An 18,553-nucleotide genomic window follows, 5' to 3' on the forward strand; every position below is an offset into this window, starting at 1 on the left:
ACCCTCAGATATGATGTATGTGGTTTCTTTATAGAATAAAACATACTTTTATCAGTAATAATTTCATTGCTACTAACACGTGGAAAACAAAAATGGACTGAAATGGTGATCAAAATGTAAGAATTTCCAAGAGAATGACATTACGAGCATTCAGTTGCATGGCATGCTCATTTCCACAACAGTTCATTGTCAAATAATTATCAAAACATATGATTCAGTGTATAGCCAACCTCTTTGTTAAACTTAAATTTATAAACAATATTTATATCTAAAATTACATTGTTGTAATATAATAAGGTATACTATAATGTTACACTCATATAAAATGCACAGAACAATGGTAAAATTCTATATATTTTTAATTAAATGTTTAAAGTTGCATGTCAATAAGCTTTTCACATGAACTGAATATATCAGCACTTAAAAGGGATTTAAACCATTTTGTAACATTTGCTGGCAAACTCTGAAACAAATTTGTCTGAATAATAGCACTCCATGTAATAATGTCAGCAAGAGATATACTGTCCCCAACCAGAAAATTAGATTTCCCCAGATGGGAATTCAGAGAACGTAGTGCTCCTTGTCTATCTTTATTGTTGCCATGGATTAATGATGAATGTGCGATTTCCAGCCAGTTGTCAATCTGAGTGGATACCACAGGATCATGTTCATAATTGAAAGAAAGCAGCCTAGAGATATACCTGAAAAGAAAAATTCTTCATTTTTCATGCTGTAAGCTTAATATTTATAACTAATGCATTAGAACCGAAAAATGTGACTAGTAGTGTAACAGTCTGATGTTGCAAACAAAGTTTTTAAATTAATATAATTTTTCAAATTGTAAATTTACAGGTGTCCCAAAAGTTACTTTACAATTTCAATGTCATGTAACTTGGATAGATTAATTGTAATTAAGATAGAGAAAAAAGTAAAGTCTGTCTGATGCACAAACTCAAAATTTTTTGTATATAAGGTAATGAATAAATGCTTTGCCTTTCCAAGTGACAAGGGCAACATAACTAAAAAAAGTTTTTCTTTGTTGTTGCAGGATGGTAAGAACACCATAAATGACATGAATAATGGAGTTTGAACAAGAAAAGACATAGTATGTGACTTGGTTTATCAAAACAAAGTTAACCCCTCCCCAAGTTCATAGAAATTTCAGAAAGCAATATGGAAAACCACTGCACTCTTGGTCTTCCATAAGAAAATGGCACAGGAACTTCATGGAAACAAGAATGTGGATTTGAAGCACTATATAGGCAGGCCAAGGAGAGGTGACAAAGATACAGCGAGAATTTGACAGATTTTTTTTTAGCATTAACCAAGTTCGTAAGGTGTCAACAACAAAAGAACTGTGAATCCCTTGTACGACAGTACACCGGGTACTCTCAAAACATCTTCATCTGTTTTTGTACAGACAGCAATTGTTACGGGGAATCAAACCAGATACAAAACCAAAACAAGCTGCATTTACTTGGGACATTAATGCACGTGTAGATAGGGATGAAGAATTTCTAATGCATGTTGCATTTGCAGATGAATCATCAACTTTTCATGTGTGTGTGAAAGTTAATAAATATAATGTATACATTTGGGGCTCGACCAATCCAAATGCTGTAAGGCAGTGATGCATTGTAGTCCCAAAGTTAATGTCTGGTGCTGCCTGTTAGTTGACAGCATTATAGGGTCATTCTTTTTTACCAAATGTTTCAAATTATTTTGACCTAATACCACAATTGTATACCCAGAAGCCTCGTGTTCTAGTCCAGCAAGATAGCACACCTCCACACTTAGCTTTACCAGTGAAATATTTCCAGGACTTTCCCAAAAGATTGATTGGAAGAGCTTGTCTGATTCCATAACATTACACTTCTTGACTTCTTTTTATAGAGTTATAAAATATCTTAGAATACCATACGCCTGTACATGATGTTGCTGATTTGAAGGCAAGAATAACGGCACGTATTGAGACAGATGACGTGTGAGAATGGGTTTGAACAGAACTAGGCTATTAATTAGATACTGCATGTGCCATAAAGGGAGCATACATAGAACTTGATTAAAGAACCATAAAAAAAAATGTCAAGTTGTTGCATCAGATAAACTTTACTTTTTTTCCTCTAAGTTAATTACAATTCGAGTTATATGATACTGAAGTTGTAAAGTACATTTGAGGACAATATATATAACAATATAGTATTTAATAGGCACTAAATATGTTTGAATCCCATCCTACCTATAAACGGTTATTTAAATTTTTATGCCCAAGATTAGAAATTCCAACAAATAAAATTTGGTCAGTAATGAACAAAATGCTAAGTGATGCTAAACTGATTAACAAATTTAGCAAAACTTTTACTTTTATGTAGTAATTTACAGAAAGAAAGGTATGCATTATCCCACTGATCAACTAAGTAGTGTGATTTTTTGCCAATAATGGATGACTGTATCCTTTAAAATTCTGCTGTAACAAATGGCAACCATGGACAAAATTTTCACCAATGATTGACAAGATAATATGGAAGTACCCCCCCCCCAAAAAAATTTAGCATGAATACTTCGTTCATGTTCAAGTTATACTTTTTTATAATCAATTTAACTAAACAGTAAATGTGCTTTCCTAATTTTTTTTAAACACGGTCTTATTTATTGGTATGTATAAAAAAAAGACACAGCTCCAAAAATATAGTTTAACATATAGCATGGTTATAAAAAATGTTACACAACTAAATTCCCTACTAAAAAAAAATCTACACAAAAAATTCACAGGCCCCTCCCCCAAAAAATGTGGAAACAGATATATTTATGAAATGCATCTAAATATGAATTTACAGAATGGAAGGTTAATTTAAGAAATGTGTTTTCTACTTAATTTTAACACTATTATTTGATTAATCATTATTACTTAATATTAAAATGCTATTCATATTTTCCTCTTTATAATAAAATTTGGTAATGATTACATTTTTACAAAGGAACTAAAATGCAAAACATAATATAAACATATATGCAAAAATTAGATAATAGATCAACTAAATTGATGTTGAAAATTAATACTGTTACTTTCTCACATATTCCCCCCCCCCAGCTTTTTAGCACCCCCCGTTCTAAAAATTTCTAAACTATTTGTGTACTTCCACGTTCCTCAATGTGTTCAGAGACTGAGCTTCCCTAAATTTAAAATGGATTACTCCACGTAGTATAATTTTTGTTGTCACTAACAAAGAAAAAAAACTTGCAAACTAACTGCAAAAGTCACATCAAATCTTTCGTTCTTGACTGTAATCCTAATAAATGAATCAACCAATTACAGCAAAACAAATACAAAACTGGCATTCACCCTACTATTTTGAGTCAGCTGCATATTCACCTTCTCTAATCATTTATGCATGATCTGAGGCATATGGAATACTGAAATAACAGTTTTCATTTTTATGTTCTTAATGCAATCGAGTCCTTCGAAAATCGAAATTATTCGTAAAGTTTTCCCCTTTCGATTTTTGAACAATAAAATTAGTAAATGAAAAAGGGGAAACATATCTGAATAATACACAATTATTATTTTATCATTGTGATAAAAAGGCAAGTAAAAAAAATACCTACTTTCGTTTTACAATTTATTTACACAAAGAAAAGCGTTTAAGTCATGAAGCCACTCTTGCCCTGCTTCCAGCATGACAAAGTCTGTTGGAAACTGATGACCTAGAAAATCATCTTTGAGCAACTCAAAGAGATGAAAGTCACAAGGAGCAAAATCTGGGCTGTAGGAAGGGTGTTCCAGCATGTCAGGCACTATTACACAGTAACAACACGTTTATTCATCTTCCAAATCTATTGTGAATTTACTTCAGATACGTTTCCAACATTTCATTACATGTTGCACTGGATCATAGCCTCCTTTTCCATAAAGCATTATGACAATCATTTTTTGGAACACGAAACTATAGGCCCTTTTACACTTCAAAAAGTGGTTAGCATAACCTTTTCAGTGATGGTACAGTCTTGAACTTTTTTGCCTCAAATCACGGGTGTTTTTACTCTGGCATTTTGTTTCTGGCTCATAATGATGAATTCACGTTTTATCGCCAGTGATTATTCTGCTGAAAATCGTGTTGTCTTCCTTGTTGAAACAATTGAATAACCATTGACAGATGTCAATACATGAGTGTGCATTCTGCAGTAATTTGTCTTGGTACCAAATACACACTGACTTTACAGAAGCCAAGCTTGTCATGGATGATTTCATGGGCAGAACTATGATTGATGTTCAAAAAATATTAGGAAAATTTTCTCACTAGTGTTAATTCACATATTCACCAAAACGATTCTGGTGAATTCTTTTGAGCTTGTTCAATCTTGTATGTGGAGGAGTGACAAGCATCCTACTCCCTTTTCAGTCACATCCATGCAGTCACTTTTCAACATCTTGATCAAATAATAATAATAATACATAATATAATACTGTCCCCCATATTGTGATAAAAATCTATAATGTTCAACCCCTTTCACACCCTTTATGAGAGAAAGCAAATGACTGCTTATTGTCCCACCTTGGTGCAAACTGCAAGCGGAGTGTGCATATATAAACATAAAACTGCAATAGCAGACAGGTAAATAACTTGGTCAGGATTAAATTCACATGACTGAAATTGTACCAATTCTAAGCAGGCATGCCCAGAAGGCATTACAACAACCTTGAAGGAATGATGGTAAAAGTGCATATTATTTTTGACTCAGCTCTTATTTCTGAATAATTAATAAAATTTCACTCATATTTACCACATTTAAAAGAATTAAAAATATATAATTTTTAGCCTTTGACTTCATATAACAACTTTCAGTTCACTGTATTTTTATATTTTTTAAGGATCTGATAAAGAAAAAACCAGCAACATCTCAAAATTATTGATTAAATACAAGATTATGATAGGCAAATCAGTACAAAAAAGGCTTTTGAATGCCAGGTCTCTGAATAGGTGACTAAGGGTTACCTAGGGAGTAAAAGCACTAGAAAATCTTATTAAATAAAAAATTTGGTACTGCTCTGTTATCGGGACTGTATTCAGAAATGTATGAAAGTATGTGCATGTGTATGTATGTATGTGCATATATGTACACACACATATATATGTGCATACATGAACACATACATACTTTTCTGGATCTGGTCCTAATAACATAACAGTACCAAATTTTTTATTTAATAATTTTTCTAGTGCTTTTACTTAGCGAATTTTTATTCTTAGCTGAGGAACAAGGAAAAAAATCTAATCATCTTTCTCAGTGAATAGACTTTGTACTACTTAAACTTGAAACTTTAAGTGAAAGCTGCATTAATAAAATTGAAATTATGCATTTATCTTAATAATATACTAGAAAAACATACATGGATGTCCCTTTTCTATTAGACAAAAATATATTAAAGTTTAGTTAAACTGTTTCTAACAATATTCCACCTTATGTAACTCTAATCATCTCAAGTTAATTATCACAGAATACTCAAAAAGTTTCCACCTATAAAGGAATGTTCTTCACAGAAGACTACAAGAACCTAGTTCATATTTATTTTACATTATAAAACAATTACTTTTCTGCCATAAGGAGGATGCAAATATGAAGGCTTCACAACCATAACCAATCAGTCACTAATATGACTTATCTTAAATTTGTAAATTATACATAGTCACTGAAAATGCATAGCTACAATGTAGCGTTTTTATAACATTCTAATTTAATACAAATACATCTCTCAAATATTCATCTTCTTTTAAAAACTTAAGAACTTAATATTCACTTATGCTTTCATTTACCAATTAAAATATAAAAAATTAATAAATAATGTAAGGATGTTTGTGACGCTTTCAAAAAGTCTGATCAAGTATGATTTTAAGACTTGAGATGGCAAGAATAACAAGCAAACCAAATCTCCTGTTCTGCAATTCAAACTAGATGCTGAAAAAAATTCATATAACTGAACTGAGTTTTGCATAAAGATATACATACAATATATTGAAAAATAATTAATTACCTGGCAATATTTACTTCTCCCTCAATGATGCCCTGATGAATAGGATCAATCATCATTTCATGATCTTTTCCACCTATTCAATTAAAAAGACAAAAATTAAAAAATCTGACATCATGTAATAAACTGCAGAAATGTATTTAGAGTACTAGTATTAATGTACTCAACTGTTACAAAATGAATGTATGTATAATGAGGATCATAAAATAATTTCTGCATTATATCAGTATTTGTTTACCATTTATCAGCTCAACACTTTACTTCAAAGTCCTACCAAACTCGTTTTAAGATTAAAGTGACATGCTTACTTGTACAGGATTAAATCTTTCTTCTCCCCCCTTATACCTTACAATTATGGGTGAAATGGCCAGCTAAATATCAGAAGAGGCACACATCTGGCACTGCATGCTTCCCAGGGAAAGTAACAGAACAGTTGCTACCCCAAACACTTATGTTTGTCCAAGTGCGTTAGACATTCATAAGGGCGAAAGGTAATTTTTGGTAAAGAAGAGCAGGTGTTTGGGTCCCACACAATTTGTCCTAAGAAAACGAAAATCGACCCACCACATGCAATTTATTGTTTCAACAGCATAATACAGAACCACTTTTTGATTACTTGGTAACTGGAGATAAAAATGGGTCCTCTATGATAATCCAAAATGCGAAAGGCAGTGGCTTTTTCCAAATGAATTGCCTTGAAGTACTCTTAAGCCAGGTTTACATCTCAAACAGGTGCTTTTGGGTGTTTGGAGAAGTATTCACAAAATTGTTCATTTTGAAGTGCTGAAACCTGGATAAACTATGAATTCAGACCTTTACTACGAATAACTGGATTGAGTAAATCAATCTTCAATCAAAGAGTGTCTAATGATTGTTAAGAGAAAAGACATTATTCTGCAACACGACAGTGCAAGGCTGCATCACACAAGACGAATCCTGGAAAAAATTAATGGAATGGGAGATACTGCCTCATCCACCGTACTTGCCACATGTTGCACAATTGGATTTCCTTTCATTCTGATTGTTACAAAACTTTCTATTTGACAAAAAATTTGAAAATTTGGATGACATCGAAAATGCCATTTCTAGATACTTTGCTCAAAAAACAATTGCTCTTTATAGATACAGGTTAGAAAATTTGTATACTAGATGGCAAAAGACCTCTGATAATGAATGATTACATCACTGATTAAAAATAAAAACTTGTTGAAAAATCATTCGTTAATGTAAAATGACTACATTGCTTTCTGGTCCCCTTATATTTCATGCTTTTAAATTATACTCCTAAATTTCCAAAAACCTTTTTAAATCTAATCAAAAGTAAGCCAATATTTTAATTAGAGAATTCAACAAACAGACCATTAATAAGCAACTTTTGTGGTGAATGAAATATAAGATATTTCTCCCAATTTCTTAGTATGCCTTCGTGGTGTAGTGGTCAGCATGTATTCGAGAGGTCTGTGGTTCAAGTCCCAGTGAGGGCATTGCTCATTTTTCATCTCTTCTGCTTCGAAATAACCTAATGTAATTTAAATACGCTTTCAAAAAAGTCTGATCAAGTATGATTTTAAGACTTGAGATGGCAAGAATAACAAGCAAACCAAATCTCCTGTTGATAAATGAAATTTTGGTTAAGTATTGAATTTTAAAATCACTGGCAAAATCTGCTTTAAGTGAAAGCCCTTAAAATTGGATCACTGTTTCTTAGATAAAGAAAATTATTTGATAATATCACATCAATACGTAAAAATTTATTTAACAGAAATCTAGTCAGCATTTGTACAATTTTTTTTCTCTAACAGCACACACAACTGAAAAAGACAGTAAAAGCTACATGTTCAACTAGCTGGATATGTAACAGACAGTCAACTATTTCAAGATAAAGAATTTGGGTAGTCTATATTTTAGGGTACCCCTTGGATTATCAAAGTTGCTGTTTCATTTATGGTAACCTAAGTATTTTACAGCGTATGTTTTGGAAACCTTATCATGGCGTGATTGGTTGGACCCTATCATGATGTGATTTGTTATAATCTGTAATGGCAATCATTTTGATTGTTGAAAGAATATTTTTCATGGCTTATTTCTGCATTGGATATCATTTAAGAAGTGCATTACTTATTTTGTGCTTTGCAACGAAAAATACTGCCAGTGGTAAACCGGGTGTTTGGTGGTATAAAACAAGGAAGCGGAAGGGGGCTGCTTTTTTTTTTTAAGTGGTTGACAACAGAAGAAAATAAACTTTGTTGGATGTAAATCAATGGAATATCTTACCTGGAGCAACAATAATCTCAGATTGAAAGGTGTACAATTGTCTTTCTGATAACAACTTTGTTCACCTCTCAGTAAATCATACAGTGACATTTAAGGATCCAGAAACCGGAGTTCATATCAATACTATTGAACGAGAACGGATTTCCGAAAGCAATGCCACCTACAGACCAGCACTATGGAAGATATTTTTGATTCTTATTTTTGTGAATTTATGTGGTGACAGCAGTATCTAGATTCTAGTTCAGATAATTTTAAACAGCTTTTGGATGCTGTTAAGGATGCCACACATCAAAGACACAGAAATTTCTAAATAAGGTAAGTCAATATTTTCTTTTTGTACTGACCAGATTAGATAATATGCATTTCCAGTTTTATGGCATTTCCTTGTTCTATTTTGATTTAAAATGCAGCTTTATTGAGATTGCAATTTTTATATGTCTTAATTATGTTTCATTGCATTATGTTTCGGATGCTATTTTACTTGGAAGGGTGTTGCATGTAGACAAAACATGTTTGGCATAAAAAAAGAATACCCTGTTTTTGCCGAGGGAGACCCTGAAATATATTTTCCCCCAAGATTTTTTTTTTTCCCTTTTAAAGCAAAATATCATTGTCATTTTCATTTAGATCACACACAATTAAAATGGATTGGCATTAGACATACCGAAGTAATTTATAATTATTTTTTTCATAAGCTCGAACATACACAAATGTCTTCTTTATTCTGTTCAATTTCCATTCCAACAAAATTATTTAACAAACATGCAGTGATTTTTTAAACTTTAAACTCAGATAGACAAGTAACTCATCAATCTCACACTGGTCAGTTCCACCAAATCATCATCCCTATAAATGACTAGAATCAATTTTTTATCATTATACTCTTGAAAGAAGGGACAGAAATCAGCAAGACTTATTTTTAGACTTTTCGATAGTCAACAAACCATTGATAACACCTTGATTTTTGAGTCCATGGAGATTCTTTTCAGTTTACAAATTCTACCCTTATTATCACCAAAACTATCTAGCTGATGCAAAAATATTTTCCCTTCAGATATACAACAAAGGAAGTTAATACCAACACTGAACAGTTTTCAATGCATATTTCCCTTCAACACAATTGTCAATACTGATTTGATAGTCTCATAATATGTACCAAGGCTATATATTTTATCATAAACAAAAGTTCTTTAAGTATAGTTTTTGGCCATTACAATTTTGCTTGGTATCATTATTGTACAGTATCATCTGTATTGTGAATCTTTTTCAAAACACATAACTTTTCATGGCATTAAGCTTCATCTCTTTTTCACCTGATGCAACAGCTTTGGCTTATGTAGCAGGAGTCAATATTATTCTTAGAAAAAATATAAGCTAGAGTAAAATAACTTGATTTCATTTAAATTAGTTCCATGTGAGTACTACCAGTATCTTAGAAACCCCATCCAGATCTGACATCACTTTTCCACCTTGAATAATTTATTGCAATAAAATTAGGCACTGTATGATTATCTTCAGATTTAAAATAAACATTACAAAATTTAATTACCTTATGGATGTAATATATAACCAATATTCATCTTCATTCACATATGACCATCCAATATTCATTTCAATCACATATCCAATATTCATTCATTCACATATGACCAGCACTTTTATTGTCATATTTATGATGAAACTATTTTGGAACGTGTGAGAAATAAATTGCTCCAAAACCACATATATGCTTACAATGAACAATCAGTCCAGAGCTCAAAAGTTATTTTATTTTAAAAGAACTGGTATGATTTAAAATGTATGCTGTTGTCTCACATGGCACACTAACTGACAGAAAGTTTAGTAATTTTGTAGAAGAAAATTCTACTGCCATTCGATTTCTTCTTTTAGCACTTATCAGCAATCTCAGCTCACATTTTCTTAGCAATGGTTTTCCTTTTTGCCATGAAGAAAAACATTAAAATTAAGTAATGAAGGTGAAAACAAATAACAAAATAGCTCTGAAAAACCAAATTCACTTCCAAAGAATTCATGCTTTCAAAGTGGGGGAAAAAATCATAAAACTTGCATTTTTTTTCCTGTTAGTATATAATAACATTTCTGTTAGTATAAAATATAGTTTTACATAATTATTACAAAAATTTTCAATTTGTTATGAATCAACTTAAAATTACATTTTACAACTATTGAATATTATTTACTTTATAAAATCTTCCTTTCCTGCAAATAAAAAAAAACTGGTAGTTTTTGGTGTTGAAATCATTAAAATAATGTAACAGGTTAACACTGATATCATGGCTAAATTTTATAAACATATTTTAAATTTATGTAATTAAATTTTTTTTATATTATACATATAAAAATACTTTGAGTTTTAACCATTACATGAAATAAAGAAAACAGTTAAGTTGCAGCTGGCATATTGAAGAAACAAACAGCATATACAGTTAAGATGAAATAAAATGTTTTCGATCTGTTTTGTAAACTGAAACTGGAATGAATAGTTTGATAAGGTTTGCCCTCTTTTATTGTTATCTCTTGTAGGACTGTTGGGATATGGTTGCTGCATTTTTCAGGATTGGCATTAAGATTAAAAGAATATCTCTACTACTACATAACCTAGAGGTTATTTCTAGAACTTTTCACATTTTTGAACCTAAATTACTGGAAACAGTACAATTTTCTTGTCAAACAAAATTTTTGTTATTTAATTTGTTCCTTTTTGTTTCTACAATAAAAGCAAGCACTTAGCACAATAGATTCTTAAAAGAAAATATGAATGATATTTTGAAACATAACTCATAAAGGTATATATATATAAAATAATTACTATTAATACAAAAAGTTTTAGACAAACATTTTTTTAATAATAGAAAGAAACATTCTTACCATCTCGCCATATAACTGTTAAAGACACTTTAACATGATCTGAATTGGCATTGTTAGGAAGATGTTGAATATTTCCTGGAATTGAAGCTAATGATGAATGAACATACGTAACAAGTCGTACTGGCAATGATTTTGACAGCAAATTGTAAAACACCCATATACTGAGTGGTGGATACTCTGGATTGGCTTTTATGACTATATCTTGAAATTTTTCCAAATGCTGAAAATATTTACATTGATAGGTAAGCATTTAAAAAATAAGAATAATGTATTTAATATATATCTTAGTGTATATATGACACATGCAATATTTGATTTACATTTACTCTAAAAATAAGGTTGCTTTTTTTTTTGGGGGGGGCTATATTGTTTCAAAATTGGGTAGGGTCTTATAATCAGGTATTTTAGATAAATGAAACTGCAGAATGAGAGAGAAGTGTTTAATTATCATGCTACATAAAAAATGTATACTGTTTAAAGACTAAATAAACTACACATATAATTACTATAAGATTGTCTTTCTCAGAATTGCAATACATATGTTCACGAATACTATGCACAGGATAATTTTAATTGCAAAAAGCGAGGGGAGTGGCTTACGTGAAACAAGCAATATACGCCAGGTAAATGAAAGTTAGTTGGCATAAATTATTTCTTTCTGAAGCTACGGTATCCCCCAGAAAATATAATGTTATATGATGCTCCTGTACCCTCCTCAAATAATAAATTCTGGCCAGGGATTTGTAGAGGATATACCGGTACTTTCACCAAACTGTTATTCTCTGAATGGTTTTTGCTGAACTTGGCTTCTTAGTCATAACATTATGACAGCAGCACTGGAGTTCAGCTGATAAGGAAGAAGGAATTCTGGTACACAAACCAGTTCCAAGACAAAACTGGGGGAGGGGGTTGTTTTTGTCACTTCAGAGCCAGTGTCTGCTTGCAGATGGCTGAAGTTGCATTGCTCGGAGAAAAAACTGATATCACAAGGAAAAGCAAAACATGTGCTTCTTCATTGTCTATATCACTATAATAGAAGAACATGTGATTGTTTTATTGGAAACTGGAAATAAAGAAACACAATCAGGCAGATGATTTGAAAATTTTGTCACTGTTTTTCTGAAGTGTGATGTCCCTTCCTAACCTCAATGTTCAACTTAAAAAGAGCACACGACCAAAAATGTAAATAAGCACAAGGTTTTTAATGTTTGTTTTACTGACATTTTGTTTAATGTAGCCTTAATGGTATCTCACTAAAAAAGTGTAATAAAAGTTCATTTCTCTGCTTCCCATGTCAAACCGCGTTAATGGCTTGTTTTCCCTTTCTAGTCTTGGCCACTGAACTAAATATGCAGTTACCAAAATGGTCGTGCTGTCACAAAACTCTTTAAAAATTCTTACAACTTAAAATTCTGTACATGTTAACAAAATTGCGCAAAAGATGAAGAAAATGGGGTGACCTACTAATCACATGAAACTCAAGAGCATCCCTCAAGGACGTCGTATGGCGAGACAACCAGAATAGAGACAAGTCAGTAACCTTCTCCCACCCAAAACGCTAATTGACATGTGCTGAAACAAGATTCCAGCCCTTCTTTACCACTTACAGCTGCAGGTTGCGGTAATTTCTTAGGCAGAAATCCCAGTTCTCCCCCCCCCCTGCCATTAGCTTTCATTTAAACAGAAACATGCCATATTGTTCTCCTTCCACTATCTCACAAAACGGTCTTGGAGCCAGCTTAGAAGCAGGTGTGATTATCGCTTTGTCAACGAAGCTCTAAAATTGCCCTCAAGAAAGAAAAAGGCAACTGGACAGATGTAACTTTAGCACTTCTCTCCCCACAACTATATATACACACACACACACAAAACTTTAACATTTCGCTCAGCCCACGCTATGCTGCTTCCTTGACCTTTGTGTCAGTATGAATCACCTTTCATCTCTGCACAAACACACTTTGTTGAACCATTTTGAGATAGCCCTGCGGCGACACAAATACCTGGTAAATTCATCATTTTGAAAACAGACTCCAGAAATTTGTCATTAGTAAAGACGTGTTGCTCAAACAAGGGTTCTTGAGATGAGTGGCAAGTGTTTGTGTATTGGTGAATCAAGTATTTGAGATTGGGGAAAAAAAAAGAATTGCTTCAGCATTGGTACTTGCAGGGCTTTCCGGGGCCAACATTAAATGCCAAACACCCTGACATTGAATAGAAACTTTACGAATATGTGATTGAAAAATGGTATGTGGATATCGTGTTTCTACTGAAATGCGTCAGTTAACCACCCTCAGCTGGAGGGGCTGGCGTATGGTACAATTTTAGAGGTGCGGCGTATGAAGTACGCCAGGTCGTTTTTCGAGTCTCTGCTTCGTGTTTGAAACTATTTAATCTTATACATGGCATTAATAAGGTGATTCGTCATAGTAAAAATGATATAAGAAAAAGAATAACAGAAAAAAAAGCAGTAAAGATGGAAATTACGAATTTTTAATTAATTCAAAAAGTGGAATGCACTGGAAATGTAACTTAAAATTAAAAAGTATTCTGTATTATTTTCTGTATGAAAATTATAAGATCATAAATCAAACTTACAAATTATAAATATTCTGTAAAGAAAAGTTCGGTAAGCAATAAATTTCACAAATGAAAAAATTAAAAACCTTTTGCTATTTTAATCCTCCTCAGATTGTCCCTGTTCACTGCAGCAGGATTTGCCAAGTTGTACTGTCTTGCACAGATAATTTCTGCAGGTAAACTTGGAACATTTTTTGGTAGTGTAATTATTCTTCATTCTACCGCACTCATCGCAGCGTCCTTTGATCTTTTTTGCAGTTGGTTCCACGTCCCTTTCGGCCGTCTTGTCCGCTTCTATTGTTACCAGCCTTTTAATAATAGCTTTGGAATGCGACAGGAGAAATGGCATTTTCAGACAATCTTGAAGATATTATTTCATCAAAGATGTAGTTAGATTTTTCAAAAAATATCTTCTAAACTTGATCGTTGCATCAGGCTTGGCGAAGTTCAAGAGCACTTGCGAATTTATGCCCGGTACGTTTAGCAGTGCAAAAAATATTGCCATTGTCTACCTCTTGGTTTTTCGTGCGACAGTGAAATTACTACAAATTTGTTTCTATAGTGTCAACTCCGCCTTTACATTTGTTAGAATCCAGGATTATTTGAGGTTTATTCGTTTCCTGGTCAATTTTGTCATAATCGTGTAAAGTACTGAGCAGTACTACACACTTATTTTTTTTCATTGCATATGAAACAATCGTCATATCCTTTTGAAAACCAAACAGTGAACTGCCGACTTCTTTTGTTTTTGATGGCTGGAATTCACTTGGAATTTCCTTTTTATTTTTTTTTTCAGCGTACCTACAAGTGTTATACCCTTGGTAAGAAGATATTGAGCTAGTGGGTAGCTTGTATACCAATTATTGGTCATTAGGTTATGGTTGGAACCTTCGTACGCAACAATTAGCCTTTTGACAATGTCATTACTTGAATTAGAAGCCTCGTAAGGTCCTGGGGGATGATTGCCACAGTAAACTTCAAGCTTCAATGTATAAAACGTTCGTGAGTCAACAACTGCAAAAAGTTTCATACCGTACTTTGCGGGCTTGTTGGGGATGAATTGAATAAAAGAGCATCTTCTGCGAAAGGGTTCCAACTTCTCGTCGATTGTGAGTTCGTCACCTGGTGTATAAAAGTTTTGACAGTTCTGACTGAAAGATTAAAATAATTCTATTAGTGCAGGAAGCGTATCAGTTTTTCTTTGCACATACCTTGTGTCTTTATCGTCGAATCTAATAGCAGCATACAGGTTTCTGAATCGCTTGAGACCCATGACCCCTTGCAAAATTTCAATTCCAGTACCGTCTTTTGCCCATGCTTCCTCCAAATTGAGTTTTGACATTTTTTTTTGCACACTAATAAGAATAAAATTCCTAAAAAGGCCAACATTTCTGCTCTATTAGTATCATACATGCTTCTCTTTGAGATGTTTTGGAGATCATCTGCAGTCCTGTTACATTTGAGATAAATATTTGTATATTGTACGATAGCATCAATCATACTTGTATTTATGATTTTCTGGAAAGCAGAAAGCTCATCATTTATATCGTCACAAGTTTTGGCACTTGGGCATATTTTTTTCATCAAATAGTTTTGAGACGTTCTGGTGAATTTGCTCTTGAGGGGAACTTTATTCCACTTATAAGTTTCCTTTTCTTCTTTCAAAAACTTTCCTGCAACCTTCTTCTTTTTGTAAATTGTTTTTACAAAAGAATCCTCATATTTTAAGTCACTCATGTCATTTTCAATATCACTAAAATCGTCATTTGTTAGGAAAACATCAGTTGAGGAAGGAAAATGAGGATGTTTAGAGACATTTCCCTCAATTTCTGAGTCACTTTCATGATAAGAATGTTCGATGACTTCCGATTCATCAACATCAGATACGTTATCCAAACTGTCGGAGTCTTCATCAACCGAGACTTCTTCTAAAACGCGCAAATAATCTTCAGGAGGTACAATATTCTTTCTGTGCATACTTGGAGGAGCGGCGTAACGCGTTCGCCTACGCGACATGTTCACAATAACTGCTTTCAGAACACAATAACTGGACAGTTTTCGTGCACATAGGACTAATGCAATGTAAAAAATGTGCCAGCAAAAAAGGACCAATCTTGTGGTTATTCTGGGTAGGATGACATCTATGCTGCAGCCACTAGGTGTACACATTAATCGCCTATTTAAAGTAGCACTGAAAAGAATGTACACAAAATGGATGGTCATTGGAAATCAAGCACTGACACCAACTGGTCACAGCAAGAAGCCCAAAGCAACTCAAATCTGTGGATGGATCAAAGCTGCCCAGGATGGAATTTCACAAGGACTTGTTATTAAGAACTTCAAAAAGTGTAAAATATCAAACAGCATGGATGGAAGTGAGGATTTTGCATTGTGGATGATGAGGAAGAAGAGAATACCGACAGTTCGGAAAGCATCAGTAATGTCAGCAGCGCAGAAGGCAAGGAAGATTGATAATTTACATTGTGTTTCCAAATTGAAAAAAGCGGGAAGAAGTGATATGGTGTGATAAGTTAATCTGCCTTTGTTAGGTTACACATAGATTTTAAAGGACCACTCAGGACTTTTAAATCCATGTTTAGTATAATGATTGTTGCCGACTGAAGCTATTGTTTATAGAATAAATTTTATATAACATACTTAGATTAGCAGTTTTTCTTTCTGCCAAAGAATTAAATTCTGCTAAATGATTTATTCCTTCCCAATAAAATGTTACTGGGCATTTGTTTCTATGTATTTAGGCATGAGCTGCAGGTGGTAGCTCATATTTCTTTCCCAATAACCGTCGATCCGTATATTTCCTTGTTTCTTTATGCTCATAATCCAGAAAAAAGATATTTTTTCCTGTAAATTAAGCTTTTAGTGGGTTTGATGGAACTATGTGTGCCATATTCGCAGACTATCTTTTTTGGTGCATTAAAAAAATCGGGTGTGTGGTATTCGTGAACATATAGTGTGTGTGTGTATATATATATATATATATATATATATATTAATATTTATTCTAAAATGTAAGAAGGGTTTTATACTTGATGGGGTTTTAGTCTGGCATAAATATGGTACAATTTCTAAAACTATGAAATTTTACAAGTATGTATGATAAGTTACTGATATAATAATAAAATTAGATTATCATTATTTCACACCTTAAATTTTAACATAACACTAAAATATAATTTAGACATAATATTTAAGTTATGTTACTCACTGCTTATTGAATGAGACATAAAACTTTAATTAAGACACAATAACACACCTTCTGAATTAATATAAAACTTTGTTTAGAGATTATAAAGTAAACTAATAAAAGCTTATAATTAAATTACAAGAATGACATTAATAACTGTGATAACATAAAAATTAAAAATCTTTTCCAAAAACAATTATCATTTGTCAACTAAATAATCAAACTGTTATTACTCTTATGAGATTAAATAAAAAATAAAAAAAATCTCATGAAAACCAAGTATTATAATGCTTCTTAACCACTAATTGAAATAATATTTTGCAAGACTTGGTATCTCAAAATTAGTATATTTGGATGATGCTCCATAAAATAACTACAAGAAATTTTAAGAATTTGCAAGAATGTGATATTTTAAAACCTGAATTTCAAATCTAGATTACAAATAGTCAAATGGAATCACAAATTGACAAGATAAAGGGTGCTGACTCACAGCACATGAACAATGCAGATATTTTGTTTAGTTTAGAACTGAGAAGAGAGATGAAACAAACTATGGAAACAAGTGAAGAACTGTAACAATTGTTAAAATGTTGTATAATTTGTGAATATGCTGAAAATAAGTTTTTTTGAGCATTCTAACAGCTACAAGTACCTCTTATAACATGGTAGATAGGTTCCTAGAAAATGCCGTCTTGTGTGAAATTGTATTGTACGAAACCCTAAATTCTAAAAACTTATTAATAACACCTTTTTTAATTCTACATAAAGAACTTATTTTGGTTATCTTTGGAATATGGTAAGAGGCAGTTTGGCGACATTTTGGTAAGGCGATAAAGGTTACTAGCTAGGACTTTAGCAATAATCTGAGAAGTACACAGTTCGAATGACAGATTATTTTATCTCAGAGAAATGAGAGATCATGAGACATGTAATGTGACATTTTTCGGAAAATTCCAATCATGATTTTAGCTTGTAACGTTGCGTGCCTCCAACTTGCATGCAACCAAGAGGTGACTGTGAAAACTGGATAAAATACAGAGTCTTGTGAAGGGTTTAAGTCCCTTTTTATTCAACGTAAAAATTACAATTGCGTGCTCTTGACGCTCACAGACTGCGCCAACTCGGCGGTCAAATAAAAATAATAACCTGAAAAGAAACTAAAGACAAGACTCTAACTACGAGGCTCTCTAAAATAACTAACTCACCGCGTTTTACAATACCGCTGCTAATTCAGCAGACTTGAACAATTATCACTACTTCCCACCAAGCACATAGGCCGAAACGCGGGGTTCTTCAATTCCTCGCTAACTACCCCCGCGCTCGTGAAGTAAGAATCTCACACCCCGAACTCTTTTCCTTCCTATTTAAATCAGAATACTTCTGCTGATAATTTGAATCCTTGCACGTTCTACTAAAATTTACATATTCTGGCATTGGCAGTTCCAGGGGAAAGTAAGGCTTGACAGGAAAGATAGTTTAAACTTAAAATAAATGTTAGTTAAAATAAATATAAACCCTACATTTGCCGCTGCCAGAATTTGGAAAACTTGGAAGCAGGTCCTACAAACGACCTGTTGTAA

The 18,553-nt window shown here is 32.7% G+C and overlaps 1 protein-coding gene across 2 annotated transcripts in view; it reads right to left on the minus strand.

The window, feature by feature from the left end:
- Nucleotides 1-341: 341 nt before the first annotated feature.
- Nucleotides 342-18,553, minus strand: part of AIMP2 (aaRS-interacting multifunctional protein 2) — a 32,636-nt gene continuing 14,424 nt past the window's right edge. For both annotated transcript variants that reach the window (XM_035354708.2, XM_085816074.1), the window contains exons 3-5: nucleotides 11,192-11,411; nucleotides 6,032-6,104; nucleotides 342-701 (exon numbers count right to left, since the gene is read on the minus strand). In XM_035354708.2, coding sequence (XP_035210599.1) covers nucleotides 371-701; nucleotides 6,032-6,104; nucleotides 11,192-11,411 — 624 coding nt within the window. In that variant the 3' untranslated portion in view covers nucleotides 342-370. The remainder of the gene's footprint in view (nucleotides 702-6,031; nucleotides 6,105-11,191; nucleotides 11,412-18,553) is intronic.

This window comes from Stegodyphus dumicola, chromosome 4, assembly GCF_044657685.1.
Source record: "Stegodyphus dumicola isolate Sdum_Otavi_A_Nest chromosome 4, ASM4465768v1".
Lineage (NCBI taxonomy): Eukaryota > Metazoa > Arthropoda > Arachnida > Araneae > Eresidae > Stegodyphus > Stegodyphus dumicola.